General features: G+C 43.6%; 1 protein-coding gene across 2 annotated transcripts in view; it reads right to left on the reverse strand.

Moving 5' to 3' along the window:
• The window catches only part of RIOX1 (ribosomal oxygenase 1), a 320,376-nt gene that overhangs the window by 103,440 nt on the left and 191,919 nt on the right, over nucleotides 1–25,017 (reverse strand). For both annotated transcript variants that reach the window (XR_014225073.1, XM_082251939.1), the window contains exon 9: nucleotides 16,263–16,441. Coding sequence is in view for 1 of the 2 variants with exons in the window: in XM_082251939.1 (XP_082108065.1) it covers nucleotides 16,263–16,441 (179 nt within the window). In the remaining variant the exon portion in view is untranslated. The remainder of the gene's footprint in view (nucleotides 1–16,262; nucleotides 16,442–25,017) is intronic.

The raw sequence follows: 25,017 nt of genomic DNA on the forward strand, positions 1-25,017 counted from the left end.
AGTTATAAAGCATTAAGCCTCGTACACACCACTAAACTGACTGCTCAGGTTGGAGCCGCTGTACTAACAATCCGATGTTAGTACAGTGATCTCCCCTGCTGAGCTATTGTGTTCTGAAAGGGAGACAGCCCCCCCACCAGAACAGTCCAGTCAGTGCTCTCAGCCATTGACTAAGAGCGATGATCGGGAGCTGGTTGGCAGACATTTTTTGATCATGACCCTTCGACAGAAGCCAAATTGACTGGCTGCAATACACACAGGCTGAAGCCAGCTGACATTTAGCCGGTGTGTACTAGGCTTTACTCACAAATTAAATAAAGTAATACTCACAAAGCCAGTTATTAAGCAAAACTCCTTTATAACTGGGTCTGAGGATAATGCTTTACAACTGGCTTTGTTACCACTGCAAAGCCAGTTAGAAAAGAGTAATGCTTTATAACTGGCTTTTTAAATATAACTTTTAGTAGTGTGCTTACAAAGCCTGTTAAATACTTCATCCACAGTCAACTTTCCTGGGTAGAACAGTCTCCACTTTAGCTTGAGACAAGCACAAGGCTGCTGAGGGAGAGCAGTGCCCAGAGAAAGCAGGCGCACACTGATTAGTAAAGCTTGGCCAACTACTATGTAACTATATGTACGGTAACTAAAACTAAGATCTGGAGTGGCCTGTTCTCTGGTTACCTGACCACGTCTTCTCAGAAACCCCCAGATGACCTAAATGGCTTAGGTCCTTTCTCTACGTGCCGAAGGCACGAATGGGCCGCCTGTGTGCTGAAAAATAAGGGCCCCATCTATTACAAAGTAACTTGCCCTTAGCGCATAGAGGAAGAAGAGTACTCTGACCACATGAGTCCTTTGATCAGTTCATCCAACAAAGACCCAAATAGACGGTCCTCCGTAAAGGGGAGATCTGATAGAGCCTTTTTAGAAGCCTGGTCCGCAGACCAGCTTTTTAGCCACACCATGCGTGGTTACCATTATTACGCTTAGAACAACTCCACTGACTCGCGACAATTTTGTCATAGTAGGCGGAAGAAAGGGAGTACCTTTGCCGCTTTTAGGGGATCTGCGGGCCCCAAGGGGACTAGCGCCCCCATGTTAAAAATGTTCTGCACCGATACAGTCAGTGCATTGACCAGCGCCCTTGCATGCGCATGTGCAGTAAAAAAAAAAAAAAAAAAAGTAGCCTATCCAGCTACTAATACACTTTCACTTTCTCCATCGGCTTATCCCCCCCACAGCTATTACCTTTTGTATCAATTGACCCTTCCTTTTAGATTGTAAGCTCTAACGAGCAGGGCCCTCTGATTCCTCTTGTTCCAAATTGTATTGTAACTAATGTCTGCCTTCATTTTGTTAAGCGCTGCGCAAACTGTTGGCACTATATAAATCCTGTATAATAATAATAAATCGCAGAGCACTCTAAGTGCATGGATGCAGACCCAGTAGAGTCGCTATATGCTAAGCTCACCCTGAGAACATAACAAGCAGGGGAGGTCGCCGACCACAGACCCCCAAGGAGACGACGGCTAAAGTTCCACAAAAAAAACCCTATTAGACCTAAGGGTCGCCCACCATAAATGACAAAAGGACATAGACCCCTATAAAGGGGAAGAGGGGGCCTGCCGTGATGCACACGCGCACGCAGAGTACTCCCCACACAATTCCCCTACGGCGCCCCCTGGTTCAAGGGGGGCGCCAGGCAGTCCATATGTCCACCCCTCTGAGGGGGGGGGGGGCGGACGCCCATTCCCTGCTCTGTCACCCGGTCAGCAGCTCAAACAGCCTGGTAAACAGCTCGATTAGCAGCTCGGACAGCCAGTCGCAAGTAGGCCGCAAAGCCGCAGCCTAAATTTGGGGCACGATCCAATCACGTGTCCGCCGTCAGCTTGATTAGCAGCTCGGACAGCCTGGTCAGTCACTCGGACAGCCTGGTCAATCACTCGGACAGCTTGGTCAATCACTCGGACAGCTTGGTCAGTCACTCGGACAGCTTGGTCAGTCACTCGGACAGCTTGGTCAGTCACTCGGACAGCTTGGTCAGTCACTCGGACAGCTTGGTCAGTCACTCGGACAGCTTGGTCAGTCACTCGGACAGCTTGGTCAGTCACTCGGACAGCTTGGTCAGTCACTCGGACAGCTTGGTCAGTCACTCGGACAGCTTGGTCAGTCACTCGGACAGCTTGGTCAGTCACTCGGACAGCTTGGTCAGTCACTCGGACAGCTTGGTCAGTCACTCGGACAGCCTGGTCAGTCACTCAGACAGCCTGGTCAGTCACTCAGACAGCCTGGTCAGTCACTCAGACAGCCTGGTCAGACACTCAGACAGCCTGGTCAGACACTCAGACAGCCTGGTCAGACACTCAGACAGCCAACTCTGTCATCCGCAAGTAGGCTGCAAGGCACGTCGATGCCGATCAGCTTGATCAGGCACCTCATCTTGGTCAGCCACCTCATCTCAGTTAGCTTGGTCAGGTACCCCGGATGGAGAAACATCCGCTCCCCCCAAGCCTATAACCGAGCAAGTAGCAAAGCCAGCTCTTACCTAACCCAAGGAGGGGGGGGGGGGCAAGGGGGCAGGTTGGGGTCAAAAGACCACTGTGACTGTTAGAGGGGCTGGGGGAAATGGAAGGGAACCCAGAGATCTGACCATCCCAAGGAGGCCAAAGCCCACCCCGAGATTGCAAGAGCTATGGGGGGACACTACTCACCATACCAACGACCTTAAGGATCTAGGACATCAAGTCCGAAACCCAGTCCGGATGCTGATTGCAGTTCTCTCAAGAACTAGCTAAAAAATTTAAAATTTAAAAAAAGGTTCCCTTTAAAATAAAAAAAAACAAGCTAAAACCAAAGTCCAAGCTGGGAACTAGGTTCTACTCCTAAAATTGGCAGAAAAACGGAATCCTATAGCAGAGTGTGAGGGTGTATGACTTCAGGGACTGCCCCATAGGCGTGGTAACTTTTTCTTGCCGAAAGTCCTACTCCTGTAGGGGGCAGCATAACCCAATGGTTAAGAAGAATATGGAGCTGGGTCTGTTAATGAACAATAGAGAAACTGGATTTTTGTCTTACTGTAAAATCCTTTTCCTTGATGTTCATTGATGGACACAGCATTATATCTTCATTTGACAGATGGGTTATGCTGCGCTTCCTATAAATAGGACACTAGGTGGCAAAGGGTTAACAAAGTTAACACAGCTTTAACTACACCCATGGGGCAGTCCCAGGTGGTATACTCCCACTTCCTGCTCTAGGATCGGAGTTAAGGAACAAGCAGCGTAAAAAGAATACATAACCCAACTCCACAGAGGGGTTGGTGCTGTGTTCGTCAATGAACATCAGAGAAAAGGATTTTATGGTAAGACATAAATCCAGCTCTCTCTTTTGTTCACTGATGGACACAGCGTCATATTTTAATTTGACGGATGGGGCGTTCCAAAGCAGTATCAGTATGAGGGATGGGAAACAAACACAGCAAGAAACAATTCCCAACAGGGCTAAACATAGCCAACCTGGTAAACCAGGAGCTCAACCAGGAACAACTGGAGCCCACATACCAGAAAAAAAACACCCTCAAGAAGCAGAAGTCTCTGCCACCATGGTCTGCAAAACCTTGCAGCCAAAAGGCAGCATTCGCAGATATCCACTTTGTAAAATTTAGTGAACGTGTGTACAGATGCCCAGGTGGCCACTTTGCAAACCTGAACCACTGATGTTTGAGGACGGAAGGCTCAGGAGAGACTGAGCGCCCTAGTAGAATGTGCCTTAACAGGGAAAGGAGGAACCTGACCATAATGGAATAGGCCTGCACCACTGTCTGCCCGATCCATCAGGAAATGGTCACAGCTGATGTAGCCTGTCCCTTACGAGGACCCTCCATAAGAATAAACAAGGAATCTGACTTCCAAATTGACTCAGTCTCCATCAAGTACACCATGATTGCCTAAACCGTGTCTAATGAACGCGAAACAACTTCCTTTGGCAGCTTAGGTTTAGAACATAACGAAGATAACACAATGTCCTCATTCAAGGGAAACACCGAAATGACCTTAAGAAGGAACGACTGACAGGGGCGAAGCACCACTTTGTCCTGAAGCACCTCTTTGTCCCGATGAACTACCAGATAAGGCGACTGACAGGACAACGCAGCCAACCCTGAGACCCTGCGTGCAGAAGCAACTTCCAGGTGAAGAGACCATTGGCCCGGACACAGAGCCTGAAGACAGATAGCCCGACTTCCAATTTTCCACCCCTGGAATGTGCCGGAACAAGACATTGTAGAATACTTCTACAATGGGCGGAATACTTGTAGAACACTTCTTTGGCCGCTAGGGCACTTCTGGTGCCCCCTTGGTGATTGATATATGCGTTCTCGATTGAATCCCCACCAGACACCCCTGCAGACAATCCGTCCACCGGGACAGGCAAAGTCTCATGGCTCAAATTTCCAGGATGTTGATCGGCAGACTGGACTCATCTGAGGACCAAAACCCAGGGCCTAAATCAGTGCCCAGCAGCCCCCCCCCCCTCCCATCCGGACAGACTGGCGTTTGTAGTCGCCACTGTCGAGAACAGAGGGAGGAAGAATTTTCCTTAATGAATCGCCGGGGAATGGAGCCACCAAAGCAGAGACCCTCTTGCAACCCGACTCAACAGGATCAAATTGTCCAGAGATTATGGATTCTTGTTACATTTGGTTAGAATCTCTTTTTTGCAGAAGTATGGTATGGAACTAAGTGAAGGCGACGGCTTCGAAGGTGGAAACCATCAGACCCAACACCTGCATGCAGGTCCTCAGAGACGACCAACGATTGGCTAACAGGAGGTGAATCACCCGCTGCAATTTTAATAGTTTAGTTTCCTGCAGAAAAACCCAAGCTGATGCTGAATCCAGAGTCAGCCCTAGGAGGTCCAACTTGTTAGACGGAGTCAAGGCTGAATTTTGAAAATTCAGAGTCCAGCCAAATGCCTGCAGAGTTCTCACCGTGATGTCCAGATCATTCTTCAGGACTGATGACGATTCTGCCCTCAGATCACCCAGAACAGAAATTCCCTGTTGCCTGAGTAAGGCTAACATCGGGGCCAACTTTTTGTAAACACCCGAGGAGCGGAGGCGAGACCAAAAGGGAAAAACCACAAATGGATACTGCTCCTCGTCTATGGCAAAGTGAAGAAAACGATGTCCAATGTAAAATTGGAATATGAAGGTTAAGCGTCCTTGATATCGATGGAGGCTAGACAGTCCCCCTGATCAACAGAAGCCACGACTGAGCAAATGGATTCCATTCTGAATTTTTGAACACGCATGGTTCAGGGCCTTGAGATCCAGGAGAGGATGAACCTTTCCTTCCTTCCTTTGTGACAACAAGTCCTGATCCGCTATGAAAAGGCCTTGAAGCCAATCAGTGGATAGACGCAAACTGGAAGGGAAGAACTTTGGCGGGGGCAAGGGCCAAAACTCGATCTTGTAACCTGACTGAATCAACTCGAGAACCCATTTGTCTTGGATGAACAAGATCCATGAGTGTCCTCCACAGGCAGCAATGTGACTTTATTCAATCTAGAAACCTGAGAGTCCACCACTGGTGGTACAGTCCGTTTCTTTACCAGGAAAACTTCAAAGGGATATCTCCTAGCAAAACGCTTAGGTATCCCAGCCATGCATTTCGGGGACCCTCACTGACCAGCGACAATCTCGTTGAAATAGGCAGGGAAAGGAAACCCTTTAGTTACTCTAGATGGCCTGCGGGTGCCAAACTAGTGTCAAGTGTCCCGCACTGACACAATCAGTGCCTCTACCAGCGCTTTTTCATGCGCCGAGGTGGAGGAAGAGGAATCATCCTCACTGTTAGAGCACTCGAAGTGTGTGAACGCGGAACCTGTTGGGTGACTTACGTCCGCGGTGGCCATATCAGCCTCAGATTCTGAAGAGGCAGAGGAAACAGGAGAGGACAGCGGCACCTTTTGGCAGGTCTCTTTTGTAAAACCATGTCCACATTTGACACTAAAGACTGTAGGACCACCGTCATGGCCGCCATAGAGTGGGACCCTAAGCATCCCCCTTCAGAGTGGGTTTGGTGGTGAGACATGTTCGGCCAGCAACATGACACCCTGGTGCTGCAATAGAAACACAGTAAAAGTTTCAATAGCTGTAAAAATAAAAACCCAGCAACTCTGTGGGACTACAGGTCCCAGAACACTGCAAACAGTCAGACCAGGTAGGGAAATACCGCCCTAGGACTCACCAACACACAGTGTCTCAGCAGCACAAGGTGAAGAGGCACCAATCGCTTGCAGCACGTCGCTCTGAGCAGAAGAATGTTCGTGCTGCCACCAGAGGCAGCCCACCGCCTATTACACAATGCGGCTACAAGAAAATGGCTGGCGCACCAGCTCGGTCCACCGTCGGTCTCTGGGAAAATGTCCGCCGAGTGGCTGCAAATTGCTAGAAAATGGCGGCGCCTGCGAGCGCCAGAAGCACACTGCACAATACCCTCTGGCAGCCCCCGCCAGGGACCCCCCTTTCCCACAGCACTGCTGGGCCGCACAGGTACACTGCGGCTAGCCAATTGCCACTCACCTCACCAAAATCCAACTAAAACCACCCCTGGACGCCCCCCAGGTGTGGAGATGTGGGGGAGGGGACCCCTTGTGAGGATGGCAGGAATATAGGGGAAGGCAGAGCATCGCCAAGATCATTGACCCAGAGAGGACCCGCACTAACCCCTAACTTTCCAAGGGAGAAAGGGGATTACTCACCATACCGTTGGAGACTCAGCGGGATTCACTCCATGCAGGTCACCTCCTCATGTTGGAACAAGGGGTACTGCGGGCCCGCGGAACATTGCGACTCCGGCCGTGACCAGGTCGTGTGCATCCGTGCGAGGTGTCCCACTCACAAGCCAATCCCTCCAGTGGGATCACGTCGTGGCCTACCTAGCGTGGATTTGAGGTCTGCACGCGTTCGCTGGCTGGACTGGAGTGACCGTCAGTATCTAGAATATCCAGAGCGTCGCCCAGTCCAGCAGTTGATTGCAGTTCTCAGGAACAAACAAAATAAAAAAAACTAAAAAACGTAAAAAAAAATTCTGAGAAAAATTAGAAAAAAATGCCAGGACCAGAAATCCCAGCAGGGAGCTAGGTCCTTACTCCTGACTAGGCAGAAATAAACGGAGATCCTAGAGCAGGAAGCGGGAGTATACCACCTGGGCCTGCCCCATGGACGTAGTTAAAGCTCTGTTAACCCTTTTCCGCCTAGTGTCCTACTCATAAGAAATGCAGCATAACCCATCTGTCAAATGAAGATATGACCCTGTGTCCATCAATGAACGAAAGAGAAATACAGTTTATCTGTAGTGTTTATTGAACTCTCTCCAAAGCTGTAAGTGTCCTTTCTCTCTGATGCTCTGTTAAAAGCATGAGCCACCTCAGACAAGTTCTCCACATGAAATAACAGTAGCTGAACAATTTTGTAGGGGGAAGGATCTTACAGGGGGATAAGCAGTGGGCTTGTCTATTCAGAATATAGCTCTGCATGCTCCTTTGTTCCTCTGCCTATGTGAATTGAGGAGGGGGAGGGGTTGTCTCTTTCCTCCAATGAGCTTTCATACAGTGAAAATACAGTCCCTCCACCCCTAAGTACTGCTGAATAATGAAGAAAGATTTTTAATGTGATCTGCACTATTCTAAGGGTGTAGAAAGGTGAAGACTGCAGATATACAAGTAAAACTTAAGTAGGAGTATTTGTTTCATCTGTGTGTATCCTCTGAAGCTGTTTGTTTCCCTGGGTATATGTAAGGGTTTACAACCACTTTAAGAACTATCTTCAGCATAAAGAAGAAGGAGTCCTGGAAGTGATGTTTTGGCCTCCACAGAGCCCTGATCTCAGCAAAGTCTGTCTGGGATTACATGAAGAGACCGAAGGATCCAAAGAATAAACTACCTGTCAAGTTCCTTCAAACACAGTGTGCAACCATACCTAGAAGAGTTTATGCTGGTTTGAAGCTAAAAGGTAGTCACACTAAATATTTATTTGATTTAGATTTTTCTAATGGTTGCTCAATTTGCATTTTGTAAATTGATTAAAAACTAATAAAATATATTATTTTTGAAAGCATTGTTACTTTACAGCATTTCTTCACACTTGCCTAAAACTTTTTCACAGTACCGTATATATAAGTTTCAATGTATGTAATTTCCAGATGATTTTTTTTATGGAATATGTATTCAGATTAGGAAAGGGCAGGGATGTTTGAAATGTCCTTGCTGTGATATACTGTATGTGTGTGCAATAAAAATAGCTATTTTGTGCTACAGCTCTTCTTGATTTATGATTGTGGGGACAACATAGCTGTGTGCACAATGCAACTTTTGTGCTGGCGGTAGGTTATATAATTATATAGTATCTCACAAGTGTGAGTACGCCCCTCACATTTTTGTAAATATTTTATTATATTTTTCTCATGTGACAACACTGAAGAAATACTTTGCTACAATGTAAAGTAGTGAGTGTACAACTTGTATAACTGTAAATTTGCTGTCCCCTCAAAATAACTCAACACACAGCCACTGTCTAAACCGCTGGCAACAAAAGTGAGTACACCCCTAAGTAAAAATGTCCAATTAGCCATTTTCCCTCCCCGATGTCATGTGACTCATTAGGGTTACAAATTCTCAGGTGTGAAAGGGGATCAGATGTGTTAAATTTGGGCTTATTGGTCTCACTCTCTAATACTGGTCACTGGAAGTTCAAAAAGGCACCGCATAGGAAAGAACTCTGAGGATCCGAAAAAAAAAGAATTGTTGCTCTAACATAATAAAATAAAGATGGCCTAGGCTATAAGAAGATTGCCAAGACCCTGAAACTGAGCTGCAGCACGGTGGCCAAGACCATGCAGCGAATTAACAGGACAGGTTCTACTCAGAACAGGCTTCACCATGGTCGACCAAAGAAGTTGAGTGCACGCGCTCAGCGTCATACCGAGAGGTTGTCTTTGTAAAATAGACGTATGAATGCTGCCAGTATTGCTGCAGAGGTTGAAGGGGTGGGGTGTCAGCCTGTCAGTGCTCAGACCATACGCCTCACACTGCATCAAATTGGTCTGCAAGGTTGTCGTCCCAGAAGGAAGCCTCTTCTAAAGATGATGCGCAAGAAAGCCCTCAATCAGTTTGCTGAAGTCAAGCAGACTAAGGACATGGATTACTGGAACAATGTCCTGTGGTCTGATGAGACCAAGCAGGTGTGTAGTACAAAGACAAGTGTCTCTTGCCTACAGTCAAGCATGGTGGTGGGAGTGTCATGGTTTGGGGCTGCATAAGTGCTGCTAGCACTGGGGAGCTACAGTTCATTGAGGAAACCATGCATGCCAACATGTACTGTGACATACTGAAACAGAGCATGATCCCCTCTCTTTGGAAACTGGGCCACAGGGCAGTATTCAAACAGGATAACGACCCCAAACACACCTCCAAAGACCACTGCCTTGCTAAAGAAGCTGAGGATAAAGGTGATGGACTGGCCAAGCCCGTCTCCAGACCTAACCCTATTGAGCATCTGTGGGGCATTCTCAAACGGAAGGTGGAAGGAGCGCAAGGTCTCTAACATCCACCAGTTCCGTGACGATCCTCATGGAGGAGTTGAAGAGGACTCCAGTAGCAACCTGTGAAGCTCTAGTGAACTCCATGCCCAACGGCAGTGCTGGAAAATAATGGTGGCCACACAAAATATTGACACTTTGGGCCCAATTTGGACATTTTCACTGAGGGGTGTACTCACTTTTGTTGCTGGCAGTTTAGACATTAATGGCTGTGTGTTGTTAGTTTGAGGGGACAGCAAATTAACACAAGCTGTACACTCACTAATTTACATTGTAGCAAAGCGTCATTTCTTCAGTTTTGTCACATAAAAAGATATAATAAAATATTTACAAAAATGCGAGGGGTGTACTCACTTTTGCAAGATACTGTACATATACACATATACATACGTTTATTTATACATATAATTAAATATTTTTTAAACATTCTTTCATTCAAGTATATCAGACAAGAAAACACATAAAAAACCCCTAAAAAGACAGTACAATATAGTAAAAAAGAAAAAAGCAATCAAATACATTGAAAATACATTAACTACACAGCAGGAGCCACATTTGAAGCAAATGTTTGCCAAGATTGTAATATAGAAAATGCTGTGCATGCATAAACCTCCAGCAGCAGCTTTACTCTTGCACATGTATGGTGCGTATTTTTCCAAAATAAAGCTTTAAGTTGTGAAATACGCCTAAATGTGTGCGTGAGTAATAGTCGTGTTATCAGTTACACGCATACAGGCTTGCATAGCATTTTCTGTAACTAATTCCAATGGGAACCATAGCCTTTTTTGACTCTGTTCTACCATATGCTGTAAATTACAGCCATGCGCATGATCCTTAAAACTGGAAAATTAAAGCATTACGCCACTTTTGTTGAGAAAAAAAACATTGCCCTCTGGGTGATCCATGTACATTACAAGGATTTTAACAAACTTTGTTGCAGATTAATACCTTTTGTTATTCAGAAGAAATCATTGTTTATTCCTATGTGCTAAGTGGGTCAAATGGGAGTGGTTTCATAATTATAAGCTGTGGCAGCTGTAGGGCTCTAATGCAGGAAGATGCTGGGCCTGCATCCCTTTAGACGTGTTACAATTGGGAGTATCTCACTAAAAATTACATTGTTGCAGGGGATGCCAGAACTCTGACTTGTATCTTAGACAGACTTCTGGGAAATCTGGTTAGCCAATCACACAAGCAGGAAATTATGTTTCTGGGGTGTGGTCAGTACACATTCTGTGTACAGAACAGCTCCAGGTAGCCATATTGCATTGCACAGAAAATTACAATAGCTGCAGATTGAAAAGGAAAGGTAAATTTTAATAATATTCAATTACAATATGATTTGTGTCGCAATTGTACAGTGGGGATCGAAAGTTTGGGCACCCCAGGTAAAAATTCGTATTAATGTGCATAAAGAAGCCAAGGAAAGATGGAAAAATCTCCAAAAGGCATCAAATTACAGATTAGACATTCTTATAATATGTCAACAAAAGTTAGATTTTATTTCCATCACTGACACTTTTTCACGTTTACAGAAAACAAAAAAATGGCGTCTGCAAAAGTTTGGGCACCCTGCAGAATTTATAGCATGCACTGCCCCCTTTGCAAGGCTGAGACCTGCCAGTGTAATGGATTGTTCTCAATCCGTCTGAGAAGACCAGGTGATGTCAATCTCAAAGGTTTTAAATGCCCAGACTCATCTGACCTTGCCCCAACAATCAGCACCATGGGATCTTCTAAGCAGTTGTCTAGAAAACTGAAACTGAAAATAGTCGACGCTCACAAAGCTGGAGAAGGCTATAAGAAGATAGCAAAGCGTTTTCAGATGTCAATATCCTCTGTTCGGAATGTAATTAAGAAATGGCAGTCTTCAGGAACAGTGGAAGTTAAAGCAAGATCTGGAAGACCAAGAAAAATATCAGACAGAACAGCTCGCAGGATTGTGAGAAAAACAATTCAAAACTCACGTTTGACTGCACGATCCCTCCAGAAAGATCTGGCAGACACTGGAGTTGTGGTACACTATTCCACTATAAAGAGATACTTGTACAAATGTGGTCTTCATGGAAGAGTCATCAGAAGAAAACCTCTTCTACATCCTCACCACAAAAATCAGCATTTGAACTTTGCAAATGAACATATAGACCAGCCTGATGCATTTTGGAAACAAGTTCTGTGGACAGATGAGGTTAAAATTGAACTTTTTGGCCAGAATGAGCAAAGGTACCTTTGGAGAAGGGGCACAGAATTTAATGAAAAGAACCTCTGTCCAACTGTTAAGTATGGGGGTGGATCAATCATGCTTTGGGGTTGTATTGCAGCCAGTGGCAAAGGGAACATCTCACGAGTAGAAGGAAAAATGGATTCAATAAAATTTCAGCAAATTTTGGATGGTAACTTGATGCCATCTGTGAAAAAGCTGAAGTTAAAGAGAGGATGGCTTCTACAAATGGATAATGATCCTAGACACACCTCAAAATCCATGGGGGATTACATCAAGAGGCGTAAACTGAAGGTTTTGCCATGGCCTTCACAATCTCCTGACCTCAACATAATTGGAAATCTATGGATAGACCTTAAAAGAGCAGTGCGTGACAGACAGCCCAGAAATCTCAAAGAACTGGAAGACTTTGGTAAGGAAGAATGGGCAAAGATACCTCAAACAAGAATTACAAGACTCTTGGCTGGCTACAAAAAGCGTTTACAAGCTGTGATACTTGCCAAAGTGGGCAGTACAAGATATTAACTCTGCAGGGTGCCCAAACTTTTGCAGATGCCATTTTTTTGTTTTCTGTTATTTTGAAAGTGTAAATGATGGAAATAAAATCTAACTTTTGTTGACATATTATAAGAATGTCAGCAGTTGGATGCAGGTATTCGTGCCTGCACATACCTTTAGATGACATCCAAGAATCCCTGGTTACCCAAATCCTGCAGCACTATGACTTTCAATTTTAAGAACTTTCTGGCTGATCTCTTAGTGTATGTTACCCTGATTAAAATGGGTGGGATTATAAAGTTGTCCCATCAGCTCACAGAAAAGTGTCAAAATGTGTATTTTACACAAACCCAGGGAGATCTAGGGTTGCCTAATTTGTGGAAGTATTATTAAACAGCCCAAGAAGAAAAGATTTCTATTGTTTACTCTCGAGAAAATAGACCTGACTGGATTAACGTGGAACAACAATAAGTCCCTCGGCATGCTACTGACTTCCTGCTTTGGTGTCCTCCTAAAAATAGGCCCCTGATCTTGTCTCCTACACTCTCAAATTCTATGGCATTTTGAGATTCCCTTTACTCAGCCTCATCGCTTGCGTCAGAATTCTGGCCATTAACCCATAACCGGCAGTTCCCTTTCAGGCCTTGATATGAGGACTTCCCAGTGGTGGACAAACAAAAGAATGTTTAAGATAGGACACTATCTATCCCCCATGGGCCCTTTACCAGCAAGTCACTGTATTAGTAAATTAGACTTTTAGAGATTTAGGCTAAAACAACCCTGAGAATTCTTGTTCTCCCTTTGGTCCAAAGCAGACCCAGCGAGAATTACTGCTTATGAACAGTGGTGCTCTCAGACCATGTTTCAGAGGGGAGGTATTTCTATCATCTACACCTCACTAATGGAGACTTCTGAAAAACCTTCATATGCGCTGAGTTGGGAGCACGATATGGAGCATAGTTTGGAGGTGGACACTTTTTGCAAAAATTTTCCAAGATCTTTCAAAGGAATAGGGAACGCCTCCATTATTGAGGCCAGCGTCAAACTATTCACACGTTGGTACCATGTCCCCTCACGTCTAGCCAAGATTTTCCCAGGTGCATGTCCCCTTCTGTTTTCAAGGCTGCCGCCATATGGGATTTCTTCCCCACACCTGGTGGTGCTGTCCTCACATAAGAGGTTTTTGGAACAGGATCTTTCATTTGCTGCGCAGGGTCACTGGTTCTGCTATTCCTAAAATGCCTCAGATCCCCTTGCTGAAAAGTAGGCAAGATGGAAGTCCCTAAAACATCCAGAAGGCCACCCACTTCATACTGTTAGGTGCTATATTCACCATTGCCCGAGCATGGAAGCGATCAAAGCAACCAACTGCAACCTTTGCTGCAGCAAAACAAGGGATATCTTGGATAATGGTCCAAGAAAAGGCAGTGAGTATTCTTCAGGACACTACCCAGAAACTCAAATTGGTCTGGGAACCCTGAACTGAATACATACTAGCTCTTTCTTTCTCTCTCTCCGGTGTCTGAAATCTTCCTGACCGGTCTGCTTCACTCTTCTGTCTTGAATTTTCTTTTCTTTTTGATAAGGTTACTCTAACCTATGGATACTCAAGTTTCGGGTTCTTTGTTAAAAACAGTTTTTCTCTTCTAGTTCCATTTTTGTATTCCAGGGGATTAAGTCAGAGTTCTGCCCCACAGGCCCTACCCCCCTCTTCTTCTTTCCCTTGAGGGGCAGATTTTCCGGCTACTAAGAGTCAGCAATTGGTTTAAAAATCACTTTACATAGCAATCATCTTGAGGGCGGTAAACTCTCCCTTGCATTTATGAATATGTTTTTCTTACTGGCATTACGTTGGTATGCCCACCAAAGTGACATCACTTCGTTGGTACCACATAACTTCACTCCCACTTCGATTGTAGGGGTTGAGCATAACTTTATCTACTCCACAGCATTACTTACTACATTGAACAAAACTATAAATGCAATTGTTTTTGCCCCCATTTTTTTAATGAGTTGAACTCAAGATCTAAGACATTTTTTATGTACACAAAAGGCCTATTTCTCTCAAATATTGTTCACAAATCTATCAATCTGTGTTAGTGAGCACTCCTCCTTTGCCGAGATAATCCATCCATCTTGTACAGGTGTGCCTTAGGCTGGTCACAATAAAAGCAACTCTAAAATGTGCAGTTTTACTGTATTGGGGGGGGGGGGGTCCAAAAACCAGTCAGTATCTGGTGTGACTAATTTGCCTCATGCAGTACAACACATCTCCTTCGCAGAGAGTTGATCAGGTTGTTGATTGTGGCCTGCAGAAGAATGTTGTCTACTCCAGCAGTTGCTGGATATTGGCAGGACCTGGAACACGCTGTCATATACACCGATCCAGAGCATCCCAAATATGCTCAATGGGTGACATGTCTGGTGCGTATGCTGGCCATGCAAGAACTGGGATGTTTTCAGCTTCCAGGAATTGTGTACAGATCCTTGCAACATGGGGACGTGCATTACCATGCTGCAACACGAGGTGATGGTCATGGATGAATTGCACAAAAATGGGCCTCAGGGTCTCGTCATGGTGCATTCAAAATGCCATAAATAAAATGCACCTGTGTTCGTTGTCCATAACATACGCCTGCCCATACCACAACCCAACCGCCACTGCAGTCAGGTCAAGACCCTGATGAGGACGATGAGCATGCAGATTACCTTCCCTGAGACGGTTTCTGACAGTTTGTGCAGAAATTCTTTGGTTATGCACACAGATTGTTGCAGCAGCTGTCCGGATGGCTGGTCTCCGATGATATTGGAGGTGAAGATGTGGAGGTCCTGGGTTGGTGTGGTTACACATGGTCTGCGGTTGTGAGGCCGGTTGGATGTATTGCCAAATTCTCAAAAGCCTTTGGAGACGGCTTATGGTAGAGAAATGAACATTCAATTCACAGGCAACAGCTCCGGTGGACATTCCTGCAGTCAGCATGCCAGTTGCACGCTCCCTCAAAACTTGTGACATCTGTGGCATTGTGCTGTGTGATAAAACTGCACATTTTAGAGTGGCCTTTATTGTGGCAAGCCCAGGGCACACCTGTGCATCTTGATATGCCACACCTGTGAGGTGGATGGAAGTGCTCACTAAGGCTGGCCATACATGTACATTTTTCTTGTACAATTTTCCTTTAGATTTACCTTAAACTATGTAGTGCAAGGGCCTGCCCAATTGGATACAATTGAAAATGGTTTAGTTTTGACCTCATATTTTATGGTTTTTGGTAACTTAGGTAACTGAATATTTACGAGAAACAGGCCTTTTGTATACATAGAAAAAGTCTTAGATCTTTGAGTTCAGCTCATGAAAAATTGGGGCAAAAACAAAAGTGTTGCGATTATAAATTTTGTTCAGTGTAGATTAGTCAGCAGACCCAGGTGTTTAAAGGGTTGGCGCGATACTCTTGACTGGCTTGTTTTTAATGTCTCCTGTCCCTACCGGTCGATTGGTCTAAGGGTGTCCCTAGCTCAAAACCTCACAAGTGGCATCCAATACATTTGTCAGGATCAAAGGAAACAATTTGTTATTCTATATCCTAGTATGTGTTCTGTTTGACAAATATAATTCCCCTTTCAGATATTTTCAGTGTTCTTCTTGAAAGATTTGTAAGATACCATTGGGGCAAGCTACTTGTATACTTGTCATATCTGTAGATTTTATTTTTGGAAAATTCTAATAAAAGCATTAAAAGTTAAAATGTGCATTTTACAGCATCCCAGAATTAAAGGCACCCAGTACATAGAAATCATCTAAAGATATGTGCAGGCATTATAATGCTTTAGTTAGATCAGCACCATTAGGGTAATTACATGCATTCATGTCAGTAGCTTCTATTATTATGGAACATAACAGCCTCTGTCCATTTTGCCCAGTAAAAACTGAGAAAATGTCTTCTCACCTTTTCCAGTAGGTCAATCCAGCTATTCCTCTGAAATGAAGAGATGGTTATGTGCAGGGAGTGGACATCAGGAAGACAGGCACCCTGGTGAATGAACCCTCGAGGGAAGTAAAGGAGATCTCCAGCTTCCAAAATCATGTCCAGAATGGGCTCTCCAATATCTTGGTCTGTGAAATTAGCTACTCAAAATAAAATTCACATTGTTACTTAGGTGATGCCAAAGCAAAGCAAAGTGACAGACTACTTAGTTGTTAAATTTGTATTTAAAAAGTCTCTGTGCAGAGCAAATAAATGTGCTCCCAGTACTAGCAATTAAAGCAAAATCCGCTAGACAGCCTCACGTCACAACATAGTGTAGTGCAACAGGAAGTGCTAAAGTAATGCTCTTTGTATTACAACTTATCTTGCTTTAAAAAATGACGGACTGCTTTTGATAACAATTTTAGTAGACAATTTGAGCATATAGCATTTATTTAAACTTGCTGCTATGGCTTGTAGAAATTCACAATTAGCAGAATAAAACATAGAAGGAATATTTAAAAATTTAAAGTATAAAGAAACAAATGCAGAATACCAGGTTTACAGTGTCAACTCAAAGTATACATAAACCCAAACTGAACAGCATTAAAGGCTTTATTTATAAGAGAAATACGAGATTCTTATCTGCTATATACTGCTGCCAGCATATTAAAGTCTATTCTTCAAATTCACGCCATTGTGTGGATTCAGTGTATTAACAGGGTTCTTGCTACTTAAAGTGGATGTAAACATATTTTAAAGGGTTGTACCTACAGGTAAGCCTATAAGGCTTACTTGTAGGTACTATGAATATCTCCTAAAGCTTCACTGGCGCATGCGCTCTTTAGGGATGGTATACCTGTTCCGTCCCTTCAGAGCTCCGTGCCGTGACTCCCGTGCGCATGCACGGGAGTGACATCATTGTGAAGCGGGCAATCAGACGGCCAGAGGATGCAAACCCCAAAGGGAAAACTGGGTAAAGATAGAAGCGCTCGTCATAGCTCACAGTGCGGCAGTGCAAGGCTTCGTTCTAAGGTAAGCATTTCAAAATGTGCTATGATACAATGCATACTCTTCCACAAGCAGTGGCATCAGCAGGGAGCGTAGATAGTTAAAAAAAAGGAAAAAACAGATGGACATCTTAACAAGCACAATATACATAGATTTACAATTTACTCTTGACAAACACCTAAGAAAAAAAGAAGAAAAACCCCCCATTTGGGACTTTTTAGGCAGTAAAGGTGAGTGTCAGGAGTACAAATTCTAAAAATATTATATTCTTTTATTAAATGCATAGAGTAAAAGTGATAAAATTCACAATGCTGTATAAGGAACACTGAATCAATACAGTATCAAATATATCTAATATCATCCACATATGGAAGGAACCCAAACTGGATCTCATTGGTATAGAGGCCCATGTGCAGATGGGGTTCTCACTAGCTTTCACAACATATTTCGGAATTCCTTTTTTAAAAGGAAATGGGATGAACACAATATACTTTAGTCTATAGATATAATAACAGACATATAAATATATGCAATTTGTTAAGTATAAAAGTATCATTACAGTCACATATACTCACACTGTATGATCAGATTCAGTGACTGCATGATTACCCTCAGTAGAATACCCCTTCGCATTTAAAAATTCAAAGGCAACCAAGGGTAGGAGCCCTGATCCCAGATGGAAATTGGGATATGGTGGCCGATTGATTGTACCGAGTGCCTCTCAAGTAGTAGCTCACAAGGATCAAAAAAAGGTGGAGGCCATTGCTATTAGAGTAAAGGAAGATATATGCACACATAAAAGGAGAATGTAAAAAGATCCAGCACTTGTAAATATATCCTGTGTATTACAGTTATCTCACAACAGTGAGTACAGCCCTCACATTTATATAAATATTTTATTATATATTTTCATGTGACAACACTTAAGAAATTACACTTTGCTACAATGTAAAGTATTGAGTGTACAGTGTAAATTTGCTGTCCCCTCAAAATAACACGCAGCCATTGATGTCTAAACTGCTCGCAACAAAAGTGTCCAAATTAGCCATTTTTCCTCCCCAGTGTCATGTGACTCGTTAGCGTTACAAGGTCTCAGGTGTGAATGGGGAGCAAGTGTGTTAAATTTGGTGTTATTGCTCTCACTCTCTCATAATGGTCACTGGAAGCTCAACATGGCACCTCATGAAGAACAACTCCCTGAGGATCTGAAAAAAAAAAAAAAGAATTGTTGCTCTACATAAAGATGGCCCCTAGGCTATAAGAACATTGCCCCCCTGAAACTAAGCTGCAGCACGGTGGCCAAGCCCATACAGCGGTTAAAGAGGACAGGTTCTACTCAGGAAAGGCCTCGCCATGGTCAACCAAAGAGGTTGAGCGCACATGCTCAGAGTCGTATACAGAGGTGGTCTTTGGCATTGCTGAAGAGGTTTAAGGCGTGGGGGGTCAGCCTGTCCAGTGCTCTGACCATACCCTGCACACAGCATCAAATTGGTCTGCATACCTGCCGTCCCAGAAGGAAGCCTCTTCTAAAGATGATGCACAAGAAAGCCCGCAAACAGTTTGCTGAAGACAAGCAGACTAGGGACATGGAATACTGGAACCATGTCCTGTGGTCTAATGAGACCAAGATTAACGTATTTGGTTCGGATGGTATCAGGCGTGAGTGGAGGCAACAAGGTGAGGAGTACAAAGACAAGCGTGTCTTGCCTACAGTCTAGCATGGTGGTGGGAGTGTCATGGTATGGGGGCTGCATGAGTGCTCCCGGCACTGGGGAGCTACAGCTCATTGAGGGAACCATGAATGCCAACATGTACTACGACATACTGAAGCAGAGCATGATCCCCTCCCTTCGGAGTAGATAGTAGATAATACTCGATCTCTTATAACTCCAGCTAAATCTATATCCAATCTCAAAAATAAATCTGACACCTACCCAACTCCTAGTTCCAATCACGTCATAGCGCCTTTTTCGAAATTGACATGCTCAGAGATTCGTAATCTCAAGGTCGATACCCCTAAAACTGGTAATCTAACTTTCAATGAAAAACAAGCACTACAAACACTAGCAAATGATTATTCAATCACAACTAAACCTTCAGATAAAGGGGGAAACATAGTCCTTATGGACAATGACCAGTATGAACATGTGTGCTCAAATACTGAATACCACCAACTGGTATCGGCAAATTGAGAGATCAGTGGTTGAAGCCTTCAACCGTGAATTCTACCTATAGGTCGACAGAGCCTACTACAACAACATCATCTCAAAACAAAGGGAGTTTATAAGAACCAGCTCCCCCAAGGTAGCCAGCTTTTATTCTTTGCCCAAGATACACAAGAATACCACACACCTCCCAGGTAGACCTATCAATGGCAAAGGGACCATTACAGAAGATCTTAGTCGAGTTATGGATGAACACTTGAGGCCATTTGTTACCAGTTTGCCATCCCATATTCGGGACACTAGTCATTTGTTGCAAGTCCAGGATGGGGTCCACTTCTCTGGTGGCACTATCCTTGCCACCATAGACGTGGAGGCCCTGTACAGGTCTAGATCTCAAGAGATGGGACTTTCATGCATCCGTAGGATACGATCACGAACAGTCATTCAATGAATTTATTATCATGTCACTTGAATATATCCTCTATCACAATGCGTTTGCCTTCAACGGCTCACACTTCCTCCAGGTACAGGGTGTGACAATGGGGACTTCTTGTGCCCCAGCTTACACCAACTTGTACCTGGGGGAGTGGGAGAGGTTATTGTTTATGGATAATGCTTTCTCTATGTATGCGGACCACATTTTGATGTGGTTCCGCTGTATAGATGATATTTTTGTATTATGGGTTGGCCCTGAGGATCTTCTTGCCTTTTGGCTCTGAATCACAACAATTCAACTGTGTTATCCTATAGCGAGTCCAAGGTTACTTTTCCTGATGTGACCATCCTGAAAAGCAGTGAGAATACTCTGACCTGTAAGTTATTTTGCAAACCCAAGGCAGGTAATAATATTTTGCACACCACAAGCTTTCATCCTAAACCCCTGGGTACATCCATCCCCCACAGTCAGTACCCTCTTACTAGAAGGAACTGCTCTAATGAGGAAGCCTACGCCAGAGAGTCAAACCTATTGAGACAACGTCTTCTAGACCAGTGTTAATTTCGTCGACTAAAACCGACTAAAACGTTTTCGTCGACTAAATTAACACAATTTTAGTCAACTAAAATACGACTAAAACTAAAACAATTCAGATGACTAAAATACGACTAAAACTAAAATGGCATTTTAGTCTTAAGATTAAAATACGACTAAAACTAAAATGGCATTTTAGTCAAAAGACTATAACTAAAACTAAATCGAAATTTGTTGCCAAAATTTACACTGGTGCATGCTCAAAGCTTAATACCACCATAAATAATAACATATTAGAGGTTTCACTCCAGGACCAGCAGTAGTATATAATGAGTTTGGAAATTGTAGAGAAATGCTTAAATAATGCATTACAAATTACAATTGAACTACACCCATTCAATTATAGATGACTAAAATGAGTTTTAGTCGACTAAAATGTAGGACGTTTTAGTCGACTAAAATGTACTGGAGTTTTAGTCGACTAAATACGACTAAAGCTAAAACACTTGCAGAAGACTAAAATGGGACTAAAACTAAAATGCCATTTTAGCCCTAAGACTAAGACTAAAACTAAATTAAAATTTGCTGCCAAAATTAACACTGTTCTAGACAGAGGATATAGTCATAAATGTTTGAAAAAAAGAAAAGCTTTCAAACTAGCAAATTCTAAATCTAGACATGATCTCCTATTCGCTAAGAAAGTCCACAGAGACCACTAGGATTATTACTAAATACTCTATCAAACACAAGGAAGTCAAGTCAAACGCATTTTGAAGAGGTAATGGCATCTTCGGACGTCAGATCCTTCAGTGGGCCCTTTTGTCCCTCCTATCCCTTTGGTCACCTACAGCCGCGTTGCCTTCTTGGGTGACCAACTGGTACAGAGTGATTACTGAGGCGACCAAGAGGGGGGGGGGGGGGATGGATGTAAACTACTTGACATTCCCCTGTGGCTTGTGTTCGTACTGCCTTATTCTTCACAAACATTTCGCCAATTGCCAAACCTCAGGGGTAGTATATCTACTTAACTGTTAATGCAGCTGTTAATATGTGGGGAAAACTGTCCAGAAATTCTTGCAATGGATTTATCGCCACATATTCCGCATGCGGAAAAGTGACCCTGAACTCCCTCTTGGTAGACATGTTGCACGCATACATGCTGGCCAATTCCCCTTGGTATCTTTTGTGGTTTTTGGATCGGATCCACCACAGCTCCCAAGGCAGGGATCTGAACAAGTCCTTCCTGCAGCGTGAACTGCAATGGATTTCATCACCTCCTGGCCTCAACAAGGCTTTCAATTTCAAACTCTTCCTCCAGGGATTTGCCTCTGGAGGTTATGAAAAAAATCTTTCAATGACACACACATATATTCATTTGACCCTCTTCTGCCATCAGCCTGAGGGACTACTATCTGCTTTTTTAGCCCCGGTTGTGGGTTCCCATCTCATTGGGTCTCCATCCTACTGTCTGCTTCCTTTCTTTCTTTTCCTATTTCCCTTTTACTCACATTAACGATACTGTTATTTGATGTATGCACAGTTTGTTTGTTGTTTATGTTCCATTTTATGGATCTGTTCTATTTGTTTGTTTGTCCCTTCTGTGCATACCTCCTTGCATTCCCTTTACCCCCAGCTGCTGTGCATGATGGTGTTCCCCGGCATGCATAGGCCCCCGAGCGTGCCTCTAACATGCACTTGGGGCCTGAGCATTTGGCTGTATGATTCGCATGGCCGGCCAATGTAGTCGGACTGCACATGAGCACCTTCTCCCCTGTCACCGGATAATAATGCGGCCCCGCTGTGTGTGTCAGTGGCCCGATGATGTCAGACCCTGCGGGATCAACAAGGGGGCCAATCTGTGCAGTCTAGACCACTGGACACGGATACAGGGATATGCTGGGGGTCCACATGGGGTGGCTTTTGCCTCTTAAAAAAAAAAAGGGTTTGTTGTATGGGCGCTTCCGTGGAATACAGCAGGCTTTAGGTGAGACACTGCACTTCGGCAGTGTCTCACCCAGTTCCATAGTCAATACAAACGCATGGAACATATTATGCGCAAACATTGGTCAATACTTCAACAGGACCCTCACCTAGCTAACTGCATATCCAATCAACCCACGTTTTCATACAGAAAAGCCCCAAATATTAAGAGCCAGATAGCCCCGAGTAAGCTTCGTTCCAGAAAACATACATCCCCCTCATTAAAATTCTTCTCCATTATTGGATTGTATCAGTGCAAAAAACCTCTGTGCCTCACTTGTAGTTTCGTCCAACATGGAAAAAAAAGAGTTTTCCGTCAAGGGTAAAATTTACCCCATTAAAGAATTTTACACTTGTTCTACAGAACATGTGGTTTACTGTCTATCCTGTCCCTGCGGCCTACATTATGTAGGCCGCACTATACGGCCGTTAAGACAACGCTTTGGAGAACATCGCTGAGCAATTAAGGCCGGTAAAGACAACCACAGTGTACCTCGACACTTCACAAAACACCACAATAAATCTAGTGCTGGCCTAAAAGTATGGGTCATAGAGTCCATTCCCCCCACCTTTTCTGAAGCAGAGAGGTTTGTGCGTTTATGTCGCAGAGAAACCTACTGGATTTATGCCCTTGACATTTTGTCACCTGGGGGCATAAATGAGGAATTAGAAATTAATACGCTATTATAGAACATTATTTTGCACTGGATGTGCGTTTTTTTATTTATTTTTTCCTGAAGAGAGGTTTGTGCGTTTATGTCGCAGAGAAAGCTACTGTGGATTTATGCCCTTGATGTTTTGTCACCTGGGGGCATAAATGAGGAATTAAAATTTAATTTACAGAATATCTTTTTGGGTCTCTGAATATTATTTCGTGCTGGATGTGCGTTTTTTTTATTTTTATTTTTTCTTTAATTTTTTTTAGTTATATGTGTATGTAGATACATGTATGCATATGCATGTGTGTATGTTTTAATATATATTTTTATACATTTTTAAAATATTTTTAACATGGTAATGCAGTATTCACATGTGCGATAATCGTGCAATGGTTACCAGCTTTCAGGGTATGCACATGCTGGTATCAATTAACTATCCAATTATCTTCTGCTTGAATGCACCTGTCCCATTTAATAACGATTTCTTTTGCCTATATAAATGTCCTTTACCTCCAGCGGGTGGAGGTCTGACGAAGGAGCTGAGCTCCAAAACATGTAACCGCCCACCACCCGCTCTATTGGACACCAGCCTCTGCGTCCACACCCTGCCTTCAGGAAATCTCATGCCGACCAGGCTGAGACACAGACGAAAGGATGCATCTACAGGAAGCGGATCACCGGATGTCCCCATTGCAACCACTCAGCACAGAGGCTAGGAAGACTCCAGACAGATCTTTGCTATGCCCATGTCATATTTACCAAATGTGAGTGCTTTTATACTTTTAACCTAATAAATACTCAGAGCCTACTGCACTTAGAGGCGCCTTGTCTTTTTATCTTTGGCTTTTGCCTCTTTCCCACTATCTCCCCATCATGATGACCTACTACTACTCCGCTTCAGGTAGTCCATGTATTATTTTACATTACTCTATGTATGCCACATAAGGGGAACAATACACCTGTTCAATACAGTGTACAGTGTTGATTACTCACCCACGCTCCATACACTCTATTGATGCCTGTTTAGCTACCAGCTTATGTGAGTAACTATACTTTTCTATTTGATGACATTTTATTTTAAATTGAGGTATGCATTTGTTGATGTATTGCCAGCATACCGCTATTCCTTTACTTTTCCCTCCTCCACTTATTTGGAGGATTGGGCAATATAATACACAGGCTAGGTTTACATGTACTGGGTCTTTTCACATTCTCCCCTCGTGTGCAAATATCATCCCTTACTCTAATAGGAATGGCCTCTGCCTTTTTTTGATCCTTGTGAGCTCCTACTTGTGCTGCACTCAGTACAATCAATTGGCCACCATTTCCCAATTTCCATCTGGGATCAGGGCTCCTACCCCTGGTTGTCTTTGAATTTTTCAATGCGAAGGGGTATGCTTCACCGAGGGTAATCATGCACTCACTGAATCTGATCATACAGTGTGAGTATATGTTTTCCTACTGATAACCATGTGATTGTGACTGTAATGATACTTTTATACCTAACAAATTGCATATATTTATGTGTTTGTTATTAAATCTATAGACTAAAAGTATATTGTGTTCATCCCATCTCCCTTTGAAGAAGGAATTTTTCATATTCCGAAACATGTGGGGAAAGCTATACCTTAAATCTATAAAGTGCAAGGTCACATGAAAACATGTGGTGCACTATCAAAGTGCTGGAGAAATTCTATAAATATATGGTACCTTAATCAATATAATGCAAAGTCATATAAAAATAATTTATAATCAACATATTAAAGTGCAAAAAACATTTACCAAGTGCATCGCGCAAAAGTGCAATCCCCAATAAAAATATATGAATCAATGAGATCGAATAATCCTAAAGTCCTTAATGAACATTCAATGTATCCCTTCACCAGTGTTGGTACCTCTTATATGGTGCTCCTCTTCATCTGCATGCCGCCACTGTGCTCTCTAACTTCTCA

This window comes from Pelophylax lessonae (genome assembly GCF_965119305.1).
Source record: "Pelophylax lessonae genome assembly, chromosome: 3".
NCBI lineage: Eukaryota > Metazoa > Chordata > Amphibia > Anura > Ranidae > Pelophylax > Pelophylax lessonae.